The following is a 12,236-nucleotide window of genomic DNA, read 5'->3' as shown; positions in this document are numbered from 1 at the left end:
ATTAAGGGGCGGTATTATCCCCTTCTGACATCACAAGTGGAGCCAAATTTTACATGCTTGTAGAGAATGGTTTAGCAAAACTAATTTACTGGGTTGATCAATGGTTACACTGAACTGTCCATCATTTTTTTAAATATCTTCTTTTGTCTTCATCATGAGGATGAGAAAATGATGACAGAATTTCCCTTTAATAACCCCTAAATGTTGGTTACATATAACAGCTGTTTTAGAAATGCATAATCATTGCCTAATGCACTTACAGTCATATGCTTAATATAAATATACATTATTTAATTTACTCAGAACAACTAGAGCTAGAGAATGAAGAAATCACATCGATTGTCTGCGGAGGGGGTGGTGCGGTCTTGCTTTCTCGTGGAGGGAAGGTTATTATTATGGATAAATCCACAATGTGCAGGTATGTGGAAAAAAAACATAATATCGAGTGAGTACTGGAGGAGACTGGGGCAAGTTGTCACATTTTTCGTGTGCTCAGTAATTCTCAGGAGGATGGTTTTTATTTTTTCTTACTGTATATCCTTGCGTTATATATATATATTTGCATACATACTTGTTTTTACCCATATTTTTACAGTTACATTCCCATGTGACAACTAGCCGTGGTCTGCCTGACCCAGAAAACTAAAGAAATATCTTTAACATTACTATTGATGATGGTGCCGTTATATAATTATTAAAATAAACAGTTGCATCCCTGCAGACCTCTCAAAAACCTGGCCAACATGCACGTGATTCAGATCTCATGTGGAGACCAGCATTCAATGGCACTGACCCAGGGTACTCGCATTCATCCCATTACCATATTTCCCCCCAAAATAACTGATGATTCATCATAAATGAAAGTATGTTTTTTGAGATTGTTAATCTTGTCCCCTCAGATGGTCGTGTTTATGTATGGGGTGAAAACTCTCATTGTCAGCTGGGTCTGAATGAAGGATCTGGATGTTTGACTCCTCAACACATGACGTTTTTGGATGGGGTTCCTCTGGCTCAGATCAGCGCTGGTGGAGATCACAGTTTTGTGTTGTCTCTTTCTGGAGTCGTGTTTGGATGGGGAAAAAACTCTTCTGGACAGCTGGGACTTGGAGACACTAAAGGTATCAACTTTGGTGATGTTTCTGTAAAAGACTAAAATGTGGCATGTTCATCAGTTTAGCACAATATTGCATTAAATGAATCCATACTACAATTATTACTAGACAATAATGGCACTGGTGTCAAATCCATATTACAAATATATAAATGTAAAAATTGGGATGTAATGCGCTTACTGTTATACAGACAGACGCGTGCCCACAGTCGTAAAGAGCCTGAATGGCAAGAAAACTCAGTTTATCTCGTGTGGAGGAGAGCACACTGCAACTTTGTCAAAGGTATTTTAACTAGGGCTGTCAAAAGATCAATCGCATTCAAAATAAAAGTTTGTTTTTGCATAATATGTGTGTAAATATTATGTATATATAAATACACACACACACACACACACACACACACACACACACACACACACACACACACACATGCATGTATGTATTTAAGAAACATTTACATGTATTTATTTATTTTTTATATATTTTTATTTTTTTTATATTATAAATTAGGGATGCTTAACGATTAATCGCGATTAATCGTTAGCAGAATAAAAGTTTTTGTTTACATCATATATGTGTGTGAACTGTGTATAATAACTTTGTATAAATAAATGTACACACATGCATGTAAATGTTTTAGAAATGTTTACATGTGTATATACATTTGTATATTTATGTATAATTTATATTATATATAAATATAAATACTTAATATATACATTTTTTTTTTCTTAAAATTATACATGAATGTTTTCATATTTATATATATATATATAAATATTTATTATACACAGTTTACACACATATGTGATGTAAACAAAAACTTTTATTATGCTAACGATTAATCGCGATTAATTGTTTAGCATCCCTATTATAAATAAATAAATAAAATTATACATAAATAAATGTTTTCTTAAAATTATACATGTATGTGTGTATTTATATATACATAATTATTGTATTATGCAAAAACAAACTGTTATTTTGCATGCGATTAATCTTTTGATTACCACACTATTATATATTGCATTTGCCATAAAGGAATGAATAAAATTTGCAGATATTTTAAAATTAAACAATGACAAAGGATGCTGTAGTGCAGCTGTAACCCAATCTCTGCTAAATACATTGATAAATCAGATATGTGACATGCTTTAATGAGAATATGTTTGTATTATCAGGGAGGCACTGTGTTCACATTTGGATCAGGAAAGTTTGGTCAACTTGGGCACAATTCATTTAAAGATGAACATCTTCCACGAGTGGTTGCCGAAATGTGGGCCTCTAAAGTGTCACAGGTCACATGTGGGAGGTAAACTTGACTGTTTTTACAAGATTTTTGTAAAAAATACATATGATCGTATAGTTTGATTTCAACTTTTAGCACTTAAGCATTTGATTTTTTGCATTTAGGCATCACACGCTTGTGTTAGTCGCATCATCACAGCTGATCTACTCATTTGGATGTGGGACGCAGGGGGAGCTGGGAAATGGACAAATGATCAACCAATCTGTGCCATCACTTGTAGACCTGACAGCTGGTATAATCTACTTTTCAAGTATTCTGTTTTGTAATAGTTTTATATTAATTGCATTGCGTCAAGCTTTAACCCTTACCAAATCTTTAACTACAGAATTGAATGATGAATATGAAATGGGAAAACTCATTGCCGGGGAGAATCATTCTTTTGCACTGATTGTCAAGGTAAGCTTTTCTTCTTAAATAGTCTGACAATTAAACAATTCCTCCATTGTAAATAGTACATTTGTAAATTGTAGGAACTTGAAACTTCATCAGCAAATCCTGGGGCCAATCCAAACAAGAAGATTTTGACATTAGAAGACACATTGATTGACCATTGGGTGTCTGAAAGTGATTCAAAGTCATGGATGACAACTGAAAAGTGAGTGTTTAAAATGGTTTATTATGAGACTTTTAAATAGGCCTGTGTTTGTGAATGTCTCTTAAAAAAGTGCACTGTAAAAACTGACAAGTTGGATCAAATTAAATAATTACCTCAATTGGCAAAACTTCTAAAAAGTTCAAAAATTTCACTTAGGTTAAAAATTCAGTTTAAATAAACTTAATAAATAAGTTTAATAAACTGGTCTTTATATATATATATATATATATATATATATTAATCTCTCCCTAGGGTTTTTTGTCCTTCTAGGATTTTTTCCCATTGGGTTTTCTCCTAGGGGGTTTTTTAGTCCCAGGGAGAGTCAGCCAACTTTGGCTTAACTTAGCACTTTACTGTATACGTGACATTATTAATATGCTCGCTTACACGGTTTATCCCTAGCCGATTTATTCTACATCTTATACTATGTATTGATTTTCAGTGTTCTCCTCTACATCTACTCATGTAAAGCTGCTTTGCATCAATTAACAATTGTGAAAAGCGCTATATAAATAAAATTGAATTGAATTGAATTATATGAATATAACATGATTAAAAGCAAGGTTTTATTCCTATTGGCAGTGAAATAAACAAAGTGTTCTCATCCGCTGCCACTTTGAATGGAAGTTTTCTCAAAACAAGGTAACTTACAAACATTTGTACCTTTTTTTTTCTTTTTTGTGCCCAATGTGACTCTGTTTAAATATGCTTATTTTTGTCTTTGTAGTTGTGATGAACATTATCGGACATCTGTGGAGCTCTGTGGTTTGGATTTTCACCTGGTTAAAAAATCGTTTGCAAAAATATCAGGGAACAAAAGAGTGATGTCAAAGGTAATGATGAATAAGTATTGTTAAAGCGAGATATCAAATATCAAAATTTCCCCATGAAGTCCTCACCTTCAAGCAATCCAAGACACATACGGCCATCATCTTTCAGACGAACACGTTTGGAGTTATTTTAATGATAAAACACTTTTGACTTTAAACCTCCCAAAAAGTGCATCCACGACTCCAAGGGGTTAATAAAGATCTTCGGCAGGTTATCGCTGCGATTTTGTAAGAAAAATATGCATATTTCAAACTTTATAAACTCCAAAAGGGTTGGTCTGAAAGATGATGGACATATGTATCTCGGATTGCTTGAGGGAGAGTTAATCATGGGCTAATTTTGATATTTGGCTAGAGTATCCCTTTAATGGGTTACAATTTACAGTTAAACACTGTAAAAAAAAAAGTTGGTTCAAGTTACCTGATTGCCTTAAAATGTTTAGTTAATTAAAGCGGACAATTCATGAAAATCTGACTTTTTTCATGTTAAAGTGTAAGTATAATTGGGTCTCTGTGCTTCTATCAACCAAGAAAATGTGAAAAATATCAACCCAGTAACCATTCTCTGCAAGCATGTGAAAAAATAGGTCATTGACATTTGACTCCCCTTGTGATGTCAGAAGGGGATAATACCACCTCTTAATTCGCACTATCAACCCACAGCACTTACATTTATTGCAGAGATCAGCTCATTTGCATTTAAAAGGACACATATAAAAACAGCACATTTTGGCTCACACCTACAAAGTGACAATTTTAACATGGGACACCAAAGATTTGTGAAATGTTCACATTAAACAAAAAAAGTTGTGTGAATTTTATATTTTTCAGGTAATCACCAAAATTTTTTTTACATCGAAGATGCTGTTCAAAGTATATTTGGGGTTTACTACAAATTAAAAGTCCTGCTAAATTAGACCATTCTCACAAATCCCAGCTTCTAAATAGGCCTACATGATAATACAGTTATAAGCAGTGTTGGGGAAAGTTACTTTTAAAAGAAATGTATTACAATATTAAGTAACTCCCAAAAAAAGTAACTAATTCTATTACTTGGTTACTTTTCATGGAAAGTAATGCTTATGTTACTTTTTAGTTACTTTTGTGTTACTTTTTCTTTGCTAAGGCTTGATCTCTTTCAGGCCTTGCAGGTGGCTTTTATTACTGAGAAGTTCTGCATTCAGAAATTGCATATTTCATCACAAAAATGTCAAGCGCTGACCTGCCATCTCAGTTTCTGACTCAAACTTTTCCCACACAGGCGTGTACGCATAGAGTGCATAATGTACATTAAGTTTAATTCAATACATAATTTTTTTAATCAAAATAATTAACTCACATTACTTTTTTTGAAAAGTTACTCAAATATTAATGTGTACATTTAAAAAGTAATGCGTTACTTTACTCGTTACTTCAGAAAAGTAATACTATTACGTAATGCACGTTACTTGTAATGCGTTACCCCCAACACTGGTTATAAAGAACTTATTTTCTGTGGTAATCCTTACTAAGAAGAGTTAAAGTGTATTATACCATATTTTATACCACAGGTTATGAAGATGGTTCGGGTTGCGCTTTTGCCCTCTCTTAACTCCAGTCCATCAAGTGTTGAAGCACTAAGAGTTTATCTTCTCCTCCCTGAACTCATTGCCGTTTGCCAGGACGAACAACAGGCCGAGCTCCTTGAAGGGCTCGCCTCCAAAATTCTTCAGCTGAAACCTGATGCTCTTAAAGTGTTGGGTAATATTATAAAGCCGATATTCATCCATTGTGTTACTATTACTTTTGTAATACTTTTTATATATATATATATATTTTTTATTTTTAGAAAATTACTGGTCCAAACTGCCTGCCGAATGTCTCAAAGGCTTGGTGAAGTTATTTCATTGTAAATCAGCTGAGGTGATTGGTGAGATTTCTCTTCTTGAAATAGACCGGGATGAACCAAAACGGCTGCAGAAATTTCTGCAGGTCCTTCAGATGCTCTATAAGGTGCTTTTGTTTAACATCACAAGATGAAATAATTTGCAGTCATTAAAATTAATTTCGATGAGTAGCATACCCAAAACTTTAATAGTTTCTTTAATAGTAGTTTATAATGTACTAACACTACGTCTTCATTGTAAAGGTCTGCTGGAGTACCCAAAATGACATCCTTAACAGAGATTTCATCATTCAAGAGATCAGTGGTGTCCTAGACGTAGTAAGAACCAAAACAATAATCATCAAATAATCAACACCTCACATAAATCCACAATCATTTTTTTCTTTCTCAAAAGTTGCAACTCATCCAAGAAGGTATTGGGATCTGTTGGTTTGCTTTGGGCTTTGTTCTTGAAGAAATACTGGATCCGGAAGACCACTATCTTGTGGGTATAATAGATGTCTGGCCATGACCATTACAGATTTAGACATCTCAATAAGATCCTTATGATATTCCAGTTCTTTCATTTTTCCTTTCAGAGAACTATTAAAACATTGGCCCGTTTCCCTTGTGTGGCTGACACTGTATCTAAACAGAGGATCTTTACTGTAAGTCAAAGATAGTCTTTCAGTATTTTAATAAGGCAAATACATAGTTAACATAACTGTACTTTTCTAAGTTTTTACAGAACCACATGAAGAGATCTTCAGAACCACTCTTTTCTTTCTCTGGCAACAATCTGCATGTAAACAGGCACACAGTGTTGAAAGACACACTTCGGTATCTTAGACAAGGCAGCTACTCATTTCACCAATCACTGAAGGTTGTAAAGTCTTACAGAAACAGCAGTCTGAGAATTTTAGACCACTTGAAATATATTTGATGTGGCATTTCTTTTAGCTCATAAGTTTTTTAATAGAAATGTCTCATGCACAGGTGACGTTTGCAGGTGAGAATGGGATAGATGCAGGTGGGCTTTCTGCGGAGTTCTTCTCCTTGCTTTCCCATGGTTTTCTCACATGGGAAAAGAAGCTCCTGGACGTCTTTGAAAGTTCACTGGTGTGGTTTAATTCTGAAGTACGTACTGCTGTTAACAAATGTATACTTCTATGTCTAAAGTTGTAGTGTCACATCTCAGTGCGTCATCAGCCTTACACAGAAAGAAGACTTTAAATACATTTTTGTTTTATATTATTCATTCTTTTTTTTAAATGATACATTTTGTTTTAGATTATTAATCCAAACACTTTAAATAATTAATCGAACAAATAACGCAATAGTATAATAAAACTAATGATGCATACACACCAAACACAAATTCAACGTTTTGCGCAAGTGGATTATGAAGGCCAATGCAAACTCACTACGGGAATGTCTCAAATTAGGTGGCGCTATTGCAAGTTATAAACATTCAACTTAAGTGGTAAATTTAAAAGACACAAAGTTAAATCCTGCGAGAAATCTAGAGCGAGGAACGCAATGTTTCGCATTTGGTGTGTACGCAGCATAATAGGGCGCACAAACCAAACACGAAGCGTGTATTCGCATCATGGTTCTCGCTCAATATTTCTCGCTGGATTTAACGTTGGGTCAGATTTTCACTTAAGTTGAATTTTTGTAACGTTTGAGGGAAATTGGGCGTGTTTGTGGCAATCGCGTCGCCTAAAGCTGCGTACACACCAAACACAAAGCATTGCGTTCCTTGCTCTTGATTACTTGCTGGATAAAACTTCCTGTCATGCAAATTTTTAGCTTGAGTTAAATATTTTCGACTTGCGCAAAGACACGTTTGAGGCGGATAGTGCGTGCTTTCGCGGCATTGCAACGCACAACTGCCGTCATTTGCATCGCCACGCACAAGTTTGCATTTATTCGCGTCTTTGCATTAACTTTGTACATAATCTACTCACACAAAACATTGAATACACGTTTGGTGTGTAGGCCCTATAATTCGCGTCATTCACATTGCCCGGCACGATTTTGTGTCTTTTTGCGTCTTTGCTTTGACTTTGTATGTAATCTACTCATGCAAATCATTGAATTTGCATTTGGTGTGCCCCGTATCATCTCAAGATTGAGATATCAGTATAACAATGAAAAAATTATTTAAATTATTAGTTATGTTTTGTTTATGCTAAGCTTCTGATACATACTATATACTCTAATGTTTATGTGTTTTTAGCACACACACAATGAAGATTTTCACTCTCTTGGAGTTATCTATGGAATGGCGCTGTTCAACCATCGATACATGAACATAAATTTCCCACTAGCGTTGTTCAAGAAACTACTCGACCAGAGTGTCACTCTGAACGATCTGGAAGAGATATCTCCTACAGAGGCCAGGTAAACATGAGCTATACATTGCAAGCAAGACTCCTATAGAACGAAATATAGTGATAGCCTATTTTTATGTTACAGTAGATTTTGTATTATTTATTTATGTTTTATGGTGCAGAGACTTCACTGATTGGTGGCTGTCACACATGGACATCAAAATCTATAAGTTGTGGAGCTCAAAACTAGGCAAATACTGTATGGTATTCTTTGAAAGTATAATAACTTAGCTATGTTACATACAAACATAAAGTGAGACTCAATTTACTCAAATGTATGTGGGTAGGACACTCTTGTAAATTCAGGTATGCCTAATTTAAATGCAAAAAAAGCACCAGGGCTAAAAAGGTTAAAAAGGTTTTAACCCTAAAATAGTGTATCACTTAAAACTCATGAGGCTGTTTCATTGAATGTGGGATTCAGATGCTTTTTAAGCAAGTTAATCCGTTAAATTTAAATTACTTTTTTATTTATTCAAATGATGTTTATTTTTTATTCCCAATTCAGAGGTTTGAAGGATCTTCTCGAGGAGGACGAGGAAGTTGTGGAGATACAATTCTTGGATTTCACGGTATTGGACTGTAATTTAGTGTAGATCAGCTGCTTGTCAGATCAAAATATTGTACATATATCTAACATTGTTTATCTCTTTTAGCTCAAAGGGCAAGAGCTCCTTCCCAATGGAGCTCAAATTCCAGTAACCAAAGTTAATCTGTAAGAACTTCCAATTTTAGTTTTTCATGTATTATCTATATCTGTTCTTAAGAATCCATACTATTTAAACAGGGACATATCATGAAAATTGCTATAATTTGGTCACCAGTGCTACTATCAACCTAAAAATGTGAAAAAGATCAAGCCAGTAACTTATTTTTGGTAAACCATTCTCTGTAAACATGTGATAAATTAGGTCATTGAAATTTGGCTCCCCTTGTGATGTCAGAAGGGGATAATACCACCCTTTAATCTGCACTATTCAACCATATACTGCCATTTCGTGGAGAGATCTGGGGCCGTATTCACAAAGCATTTTATCTTACCACTAAGAGTACTCCTAAATCGCACTAAAAGATTTTAGCTAGGAGTTTTCTCTTAAAAGTTATTCACAACGCCTTTCAGACCTACTTTTAGTAAGGAAAAATGATAACTCCTTAACTAAGAGTGAGTCTTCGTTGCTACGGATGACGTCAATTCTCATGCACGAGCTGCCTCGCAATGACCACAGTGATTGGTTGTTAGATGACAGGGCTGTCATGCGGAACATAACACAGACGCACCAAGTTGCATGGAATTACAACATCGAAATATGTCTGTTTCCTACACAAAATAATAATAGTAATGCCATCGAAATGCATATATTAAAGAAAAGTCGTGAATTAAATTAAATTAAATCAAGGTAGCCTAATACCCAAATGAAAACCGCCAATTGCCTAATAATAAAAAACGACATTGCATTAACACTTCCTTGATTAATTGACATCCTATTAGCCTAAATAGACTACTTAAAGCAAGGAAATGTTGCCCATATTGAAGAATCCTAATGTAATAAATAAATGACGGTGGATTATGAACTCGCCAAAACGGAAAAGAAAGCCCAACTGGATGCTGCTGTCCCAGTTGGTGCTGGAAAAAAAAACGTAATAAAAGGGAAATTCGGCACTGAGATATCAAGCAAAACTAAGCGTGAGACATGCGAGACAATGATGCGCGGGTCAATGTACAAAACAACCGGCACCCGACCAACGTTTTCAACTAACCCGCCCGCAAGTCGGACCTCAGGTGACCTCAGGCATCCGCTCATTTCGGATCAACCCGCGCATTACTGATGGGAGAGGATTTGTTGCAGATCAATGCAGCATTCCCGCTTGTGTCGCGGGCCCCAGACGACTGCGAGAGGCGGTGGTATGCATTACAATTGCAGTAGAGGGTTGAGATTGCAGCCTTTAAACAGACTAGCATGGCAAAAGGTATGCCTATAATATTAAATATTTAATTTCATTATTGTTTCATGTAATTCTAAAAAACTTCCTGCTTGCCATGAATGTAATGAATTATGAAACAAATGTTATAAACAATATGCTTACATTAAAGTGTGCTTTTAAGTGTTATGTGCAATGCTTTTGAGTTGGTGAAACTGTCCATGTTAAGGAGGATCAGCACCTAAGACATTTTAAGATCCTTTGTGAATAGGTCTTAGTGAGTTAGGAGTCCTCTCGACTTCTTTTAAGCTGTCTCAGACTTAGGTGCTACTTTTAGGGCTAAAATGCTTTGTGAATTACTCTTAGTGAAAAAAATTAGGAGTCCTAAATTTAGGAGTGACACGCCCAGTATTTTTATGAGTTGCTCCTAAATTCGCCAGTTAGGAGCTACTTTTAGCCTTAAAATTCTTTGTGAATACGGCCCCAGCTCATTTGCATTTAAAAGGACACACCCAAAAACGATTTGGCAATTTTAACATGCTGTAATAAATTATGGTATTTTGAACTAGAACTTTACATTCGTACTCTGGGGACACCAAATATTTATTTGACATCTTAAAAAAGTCTTGTGAAATGTACCCTTTAAACATAATTTGGGTGTAATATGCAGGCTATCATTGCTGAATGTGATATATTTTGCAGACAGAAGTATGTGGATTTGTATGTGGACTTCATGTTGAACAAATCAGTAAAGAATCAGTTTGAGAAGTTCGCAGAAGGTTTTTCTAAAGGCTGTCCAGTCGGTGCCTGGAGAATATTTCACCCTGAGGAACTCCGACTAGTTCTCCATGGTTCTCCTGTATACGAGTGGGAAGACCTTCTCAAGGTATAAAGATCAAAGTCAGTAAACTCTGTAATAGATGTGTCAAGTCATGTTTAGTGTACTAATTTTTTACTTCGTACTTAGTGTGCTACCTACACAAACTGTTCTCCTTCTGATGAGCTGATCAAGAATTTTTGGACCGTTTTTTTTGAGCTCTCTGAAGAAGACAAGAGGAAATTTCTGGGTAAGATATTTGACTTCAGAATGAATCTTATTTAATAAATCAATCTAACCTGCACCTCTAAATAATTTTGTATTTTTTATATATATCCTCATACTATACTGTAAACTTTTTATTTTTAGTGTTCATGTATGGAACGGACCGTATACCTGCTGGAGGTCTCTCAAAGTTGACTCTGAAGATTGTGCTGTTAAACGTTCCTGATTCAGATGATCGTCTCCCAGAAGCCAAGACTTGTTTTGGCACATTACATCTCCCCAAATACAGCGATATCGACATACTTCGTAACCAGCTAATACATGCTGTCAGCTTTTGTAAGGTTTTTGGACGGGCGTGACAAGGTCAACATACCTAGAATTAGCTTAACCCAAAATATATGTAGTCAGCAATAAGCTGAAGGCTGCTTTTTTATGGCTTTATGATATGTTATATAAATTAGGTCTGTAGCTCAGTTGATATAGCATAGCATTAGCCGTGTCAAAGGTAATGGATTCGATTCCACACACTAAGTGATGAATTGTATACATGCACTGTAGGTCACTTTGGATAAAAGCCTTTGCCAAATGCATAGTTGTACGTTTATCTGAGCTTCTTATATTTGCAAATTTACAAATATGGCAGTGTAGATTATTTTTCACTTACAGGGAAAAACATTTTGCTTAATGCTGCTTTTGTAGATTTATTGTGGAAAACTATTTATGCAGTTTTGCTTTTTATGCATGTAATGCATGTTATAGAAATAAAGACTTTCTTTCTCTCTCTATTGGTCTCTTACCTGTGCTGTAATACATTATAACTGCATGACATTGTGGTGATTTTCATTTTGCCATACTTAACCATAAATAACTTGCATCAGAATTAAATAGGGCACACACAATTAATTTTATCCTGGGTAAATATCAGAACACACATCCAAATACATAAGCAGACGCATAAAAATTTAATGAAAGAGTAAATAATATTTTTTTTTATTTTAATACAATTTAATTATTACTGATAATAATAATGATAATAGTTATTATTTATTTTTCTATATTTTAGTCATTCATTTTTTTTTTGTTAATTTTATTATAATTGTTGTTAGCATTATTTTATTTGTTAATTATATTTTGCATATTATTATACATAAATATACATATTTATAAT

General features: G+C 34.7%; 1 protein-coding gene across 1 annotated transcript in view; it reads left to right on the top strand.

Moving 5' to 3' along the window:
* Window positions 1-12,236, top strand: part of LOC135786268 (uncharacterized) — a 34,355-nt gene that overhangs the window by 11,419 nt on the left and 10,700 nt on the right. The window contains exons 21-43 of the mRNA XM_073814602.1: window positions 304-418; window positions 722-798; window positions 900-1,118; window positions 1,303-1,394; window positions 2,294-2,424; window positions 2,526-2,653; window positions 2,747-2,817; window positions 2,892-3,016; window positions 3,599-3,658; window positions 3,744-3,849; window positions 5,397-5,586; window positions 5,675-5,838; window positions 5,975-6,049; window positions 6,126-6,215; window positions 6,310-6,378; window positions 6,450-6,593; window positions 6,707-6,847; window positions 7,953-8,116; window positions 8,615-8,678; window positions 8,763-8,821; window positions 10,729-10,912; window positions 10,994-11,093; window positions 11,213-11,423. Of these exons, the coding sequence (XP_073670703.1) occupies window positions 304-418; window positions 722-798; window positions 900-1,118; window positions 1,303-1,394; window positions 2,294-2,424; window positions 2,526-2,653; window positions 2,747-2,817; window positions 2,892-3,016; window positions 3,599-3,658; window positions 3,744-3,849; window positions 5,397-5,586; window positions 5,675-5,838; window positions 5,975-6,049; window positions 6,126-6,215; window positions 6,310-6,378; window positions 6,450-6,593; window positions 6,707-6,847; window positions 7,953-8,116; window positions 8,615-8,678; window positions 8,763-8,821; window positions 10,729-10,912; window positions 10,994-11,093; window positions 11,213-11,423 (2,779 nt within the window). The remainder of the gene's footprint in view (window positions 1-303; window positions 419-721; window positions 799-899; window positions 1,119-1,302; window positions 1,395-2,293; window positions 2,425-2,525; window positions 2,654-2,746; window positions 2,818-2,891; window positions 3,017-3,598; window positions 3,659-3,743; window positions 3,850-5,396; window positions 5,587-5,674; window positions 5,839-5,974; window positions 6,050-6,125; window positions 6,216-6,309; window positions 6,379-6,449; window positions 6,594-6,706; window positions 6,848-7,952; window positions 8,117-8,614; window positions 8,679-8,762; window positions 8,822-10,728; window positions 10,913-10,993; window positions 11,094-11,212; window positions 11,424-12,236) is intronic.

This window comes from Paramisgurnus dabryanus, chromosome 4, assembly GCF_030506205.2.
Source record: "Paramisgurnus dabryanus chromosome 4, PD_genome_1.1, whole genome shotgun sequence".
In the NCBI taxonomy this organism is placed as follows: Eukaryota; Metazoa; Chordata; class Actinopteri; order Cypriniformes; family Cobitidae; genus Paramisgurnus; species Paramisgurnus dabryanus.
Note: the sequence above shows the minus strand (reverse complement) of the source record. Positions and strands in the feature narration are given on the sequence as shown.